The 5,951-nt window shown below is 30.4% G+C and overlaps 1 protein-coding gene across 1 annotated transcript; it reads left to right on the forward strand.

Annotated features, from left to right (window-relative positions):
* The first annotated feature begins 2,725 nt into the window (after window positions 1-2,725).
* On the forward strand, window positions 2,726-5,158 carry LOC114165819 (large ribosomal subunit protein uL18-like). The gene is made up of 9 exons (XM_028050405.2): window positions 2,726-2,868; window positions 3,343-3,412; window positions 3,501-3,592; window positions 3,749-3,875; window positions 3,963-4,042; window positions 4,117-4,233; window positions 4,317-4,451; window positions 4,528-4,697; window positions 4,885-5,158. Exons 1-9 carry the CDS (start codon window positions 2,866-2,868, stop codon window positions 4,994-4,996), a joined length of 906 nt encoding a protein of 301 aa, XP_027906206.1. The 5' UTR covers window positions 2,726-2,865; the 3' UTR covers window positions 4,997-5,158.
* Window positions 5,159-5,951: the final 793 nt, after the last annotated feature.

The raw sequence follows: 5,951 nt of genomic DNA on the forward strand, positions 1-5,951 counted from the left end.
TTTTGATTTCTATACTTTTGCAAGCAATTTCTCATGTTGTGTGGCTATAATAATTACCTTTTGACATGTCTTTGCAACTAAACTAAACTACCCAGTGTACATTTATTTGGATTGAATTAATTTTAGAGATTATAATCTGAATGATAAAAAACCATTGAATGTTATTATATAAATAACAAAAATATACTGACACCCTTAAAAATTTCACTTTATAAATCATTTTAATCATAAAGCTTTAGTAATATAATAATATATATTAATACTTAATTTAAAAATAAAAAAGTATTATTAAAATATTAATAAGTGTATATAGTAATAATTTTAACCTTGCAGGCCGACTTTATTTGGTTTATGTAATTTGAATAATCATAGAAGATTATAATCTTCACAGAGGAAATGTTTCTCTATAAGAAATAAAGTAGTAGATTAGCTAATTAACTTGTTTTATTAGACTCTATATGAAATTCGAAATTATGCGGTGCATGATTATTCAACATTTTTTTTTGCAGTTTCGTATTACTTTTTCGCTTAGGTAATACATGATTTCTTTACGTTCAAAAAATCTAAATTTATTTAAAATTAATTTGGTTATAATTAAGGATATGACTTACTGTCCAAACAAACCAATTCATTCTGTTATTAACTTAAATACAGAATGGTATAAATTTATGGTTTTAATTATATTATGAAAATAGTTATTTTAAATAAATCAAACGAAATAGGTTGCTTTAATTACATATTTAAACGTGTTTTATTTGATTTGATTAATTATTACAATTACGTAGAATACTTGGGTGTTTTTTTCTTTTTCTCTTCATGCACTGTTTTGTTTTTCTATCTACAAATATCGAACTTAAGACTATGTTTAAAAGATGTGTACCAATTTAATCTAAGTTATATTTATTTAAGATAATCTTTTATCTAGTATTCACACTTGGATGATAGTGAGTACACGTCACGTGTGGCTACTGTAAATGTCGTTGAATGATTGGAGAAAGCCCTCATGGAACGTTCTACATTTCTGATATTTTCTTCTAGGATCGCCTTATGATTGGGATTGTTATTATTTTCTTTTAAAAATTAAAAAAGAACAAATATATGAAATAATGTTTTTAGAATGACACGGAAATAAACTCTATCCACGGTCAATATTTTAACCTATCTTGATTTTCACGTTAAATCTTTACATGAATATTATGTATTTATATTTATTTTAAATTACTAAAATATTTAAATTTATTAAATAATTTATTCTTTTTATAGTTTCAAGTTATTTTCAAAATATATTTGATTAATTTTATTCTTTTATACAATATTCTATCTATCTGTTATTTAATGCTTTTATTTAATATTTATATTATTTGAATTTCATGATGTCTAACATTGAAAAAATAGATATATTTATACCTTAAATATTTAATAATATCATTCTTTTATCTGTAATTTTTATTTTCTATAAAAAAAATTAATTAATATTTGAAAAGAGTGGATAAACGAATATAGATATACGTATATTTGTCCACCAACAAAGATGGGACATAAATTTCATCTACTAACAATTTCCATATTATTTTTTCACTCAAAAAAATACATAACCATACCGAGCAGCGTGATAAAAAAATACATGATAAAAATAGAGTTATCAAAGTGGGTTAGAACTTGTGGGTCAATCTGGCCCACCATAGGTTTATACCGAATTGGGTTGAAATTTTGTTACAAATGTCAATATGGGTCAATTTTTGACCCGATTCACCAAGAATTCGACTCATCCGAGTTGAACCCGTGGTGAGCTGAATTGGCCCACCAACCCATATGGTCACACACATTATGTTGGGTTGTTTTTTTAACCAAACACAATAGTGGGTTGACAAATGGAAACCTAGCTTCAATTCCAAATAGATAGCAATAAAAAAGATGCTTCAAGAGATGAAATGTTGTGAATTTATCCATTTAAGACTCTAATATTATAGTTGGACAAGTGACAAGAATGCTTTGATCTTAGATAGTAATTTGTTTTTTTTTGTTTTAATTTTGGTTCGTATTGAAGTTTAACATCATTTTGGATTGTATTCAGATTGTATTGAAGTTTATTTAAATTTTAATCTGAATTATAATTTATGACTTAAGAAAAAAATTATATTATTTAATTAAGTGGACTAGTGAGCAAACCCGTTTAACCCACCAATCCGTGGTGGGTCAGACCAGGTTCAAAATTTTTTAGCTCACTTATAAATAAGTTGGATTAGGTTGACCCACTAAGTGGCCAACCCGGGGTGAGTCGAATCAAACAGGCCGGCCGATCCATTTTAACGGCTCTAGATAAAAGGAAACAAAAACGTTGAAAATGATCCCAGATTCAAAAACAATTCACCTTACAAAAATACCCATCAACTAAAAAAATAATGCAATAAAACTTGCAACAAAAAACATAGAAATATGTTAAATCCAATAATAATAGCAACTAACTATCAATAAAAAAATTCAGAAAAAAAAAAGAAGCAAAAGCGTTCAAAGCATTAGCTGACAAGAAAAAATAAAACTACAACAAAACCAACAAAAAAGATGGGGAATGTGAATAAGAATAAAGGGCAGCATGGTAAATTTAACCACAAAAGAGTTGTGGCATAACTAAATAGGGGTATTTTTGAGTTTTCCGTAATTAATTTTCTTAGTATAATAACATTCTAAAATACTAGATTACAGTAGATGACGAAGTCCAAAACCATAAACCCATTTGGGCCTACAAAACCCTAAGCCCACAACAAACCTTACCCACAAGTCTTGTAAGCAAAACGTTGACAAACCTTAGATTGGTTTCACCCTTCCATCAGTCACAGTCGTGGGAAGAGATCCTGCTTCAGAGCAATGGTGCGTATTGGATCCTTCTTCTTTCATCTCCTCAGATACCATGTTATTCCGTGCAGAATATGAACTTCAGTTATACATGTTTTAGTTTGTGATTTGCTTTTATTGTTTGTTATAGATAGGGTTTTTGGGTAATTCTGATTACATTTTTCTGAATTAGATGAGCAATCTCTAGTTTTGAATTTAGTCTCGGCATCAATCCCATAGGTCTCTAGTCCCAGAACAAGACTTCAAAGAAGTAGGTCGTGGAACTGAGTTCCAATTCAATGAATGCGTTTACGTCCTCTCTTCTTAAGTTTTCAATTATGATGGGGTTTTGCACCGTTTTCCATTGTTTCTGATTTTTTCTGAGTTTTTATGTTTTATGCGGTTGGTAAAATAACGGATCTGTTTCAAACCAAGCTCTGCAAAGTGTGTGGATTATCCTATGCCTCTTTTCTGACCTAATTTTTAACTACATTTGTGTGTGTATCAAAGGCGTTTGTTAAGGCTCAGAAATCAAGGGCCTACTTCAAGAGATATCAAGTGAAGTTTAAGAGAAGAAGAGGTGTGTTGCTTGTTTTGCTTCTTTGTTTTTAATGTCTATATTGTTTCTTCCATACATTTTTTTATAATTGTGATCTTATTTTTCGCAGAGGGAAAAACCGATTACCGTGCCAGGATTCGGTTGATTAACCAGGATAAGAACAAGTACAACACCCCAAAGTATCGCTTTGTGGTTCGATTTGTATCCTACTTTCGAGATGGTTTTACGCGTTTAGAATTTATTAATCGTCGTATTTTTATAGTTTTTATAGTGAGACATATTAGGGCATATCATGTGAATAAGTTATTTTACTGGTATATGTTTTGTTATTTGTATAAAACTTGACCTTTTTATTAGACCAACAAGGACGTCATAGCCCAAATAACATCTGCTAGCATTGCTGGCGATATTGTCCTTGCTGCAGCATATGCACATGAGCTGCCACGTTATGGTCTTGAAGTAGGCCTTACAAACTATGCCGCAGGTATTTTCTGCAATACTTTATCTCCCCAACCCTCTTATCATTCGAGTGTTTTGTGCATATATCTCATTCTTTTGGGTTTGTGATCAGCTTATTGCACTGGGCTCTTATTGGCCCGTCGAGTGCTTAAAAAGCTTGAAATGGACGAGGAGTATGAAGGGAATGTTGAGGTATAGGAGTTTGTTATGATTTGTGTTTATATTTGTTTTTACATCTTATTTAGTTGATTTGTTTTACTCTTTAGGCCACTGGCGAGGATTATTCAGTTGAACCAGCTGATACCAGGAGACCATTCCGTGCTCTCCTTGATGTTGGTCTTATCAGGACTACAACAGGAAATCGTGTTTTTGGTGCCCTTAAGGTGACCTATATTTATATGCAATGCTGCTTGGTTTGATTTCTGATTTATTAGTTGACAAATTGAATAATTGTAATCGTTTACAGGGAGCTTTGGATGGGGGTTTGGATATTCCTCACAGTGACAAAAGGTTTGCTGGATTTGACAAGGATAAGAAGGAGCTTGATGCCGATGTTCATCGCAAATATGTCTTTGGTGGACATGTTGCTTCTTATATGAAGGTATAGACAGATTTTATTTAGCATCGTGCTTGTGCAATGTTTTGGCGCAATATTTTATTTTTTATTTTTTTTGCAGAGCTTGATGGAAGATGAGCCAGAAAAATACCAGACACACTTCAGTGAGTATATCAAGCGTGGAATAGAGGCTGATGGTCTGGAGGAGCTCTATAAGAAGGTTCATGCTGCCATTCGTGCAGATCCTACTTTCAAGAAATCTGAGAAAGAGCCACCAAAGGAGCACAAGAGGTAATATACTCTACAAATAATGAAATATGTATATTCAATCAATTTTTTGGATTTGCTAAAGTTTCAGGATTAGCAGTATATTTAGTAATCGTACGTTTTTAATCTAATTTGTGCTTTATTATTTGCTTTGACATTGGAAATGTCTGGTCTGGAGAATGTTTCTGAAAATATTTCCATCTTTGCGTAGGTACAACCTGAAGAAGCTTACTTATGAAGAGAGGAAGGCCAAGTTGGTTGCACGCTTGCAGGCTCTCAACTCTGCTGCTGATAACGATGAAGACGACGATGATGATGAGTGAAACTTCATTAATAGGTGTTTTAACATGCATCTAGATCACAAATTTTGGATATTTTTGGAGTGGAGTTATCCTTATTTATGCCCAATTTCGTTTTCAGCCTGTATTTTTGTGTTAACATTTAATTTTCATGGTTTATCCAAGGTATTTTCTTTAGCAGTATAATCAGCTGTTTACAATTTTCTAAACCTAGACTGTACTATTTTTCGGCCTTCTCAACGTGAGTTTAGAAATTGCGTAAAGATAATGTGCATTCATTGTTTTCAAAGTTTGTTATAATGAATAGCAAAATTATTCTATAATATAAATATTCATAGTAACGGTGGTAGATTTTAAGAAAAAAATTTACGAGATTTCGAAATGTTTAATTATTTTGTTAATCAGTAAGGAAATATATTTTGAGGGGTTTAATTATTCTGTTAATCACTACGGATGTCAGATGAAATTTCGTGTAAATATTACGTTCCTATCTTTCAATTGTTTTCCAATGAAATTTCTATTCTTCATTTGTTCGTTTATTTTATTTTAATTTGATTTGTACGTTTGTTTTATTTTAATTTGAATTCATTTCATAGCTGTTTTTTTTTCTTAATTTGTACGTTTATTTCATTTTAATTTGAATTCAGTTGTTAGCAAAAGTACTATATAGATAGTGTGATGCAGTGTATGAAAATAATTTAACAATTAATCTTAAGGCACGTAAGCTTTAAATATAGCCATCAATATTCAAAATAAAATGAAATATATTTATAATTACCAAGTATTTGCTCAAGTAATTTTAAATTAGTACTACATGCGTATTTAGTCGGTAGGAATATATTTGGTTTTTTTGAAATAATATGTGCAAATTTTAAATCAATGAGATTTTCTTAAATGTTCTTTTTCTCCTTATTCTTGTAAAACAGAAAATTATTAATTAATGTAATTAAGTAGACAAAAAAATTAATTGAAGTTAATT

Source organism: Vigna unguiculata, chromosome 10 (genome assembly GCF_037176805.1).
Source record: "Vigna unguiculata cultivar grain cowpea cultivar isolate G323 ecotype 2 chromosome 10, ASM3717680v1, whole genome shotgun sequence".
In the NCBI taxonomy this organism is placed as follows: domain Eukaryota; kingdom Viridiplantae; phylum Streptophyta; class Magnoliopsida; order Fabales; family Fabaceae; genus Vigna; species Vigna unguiculata.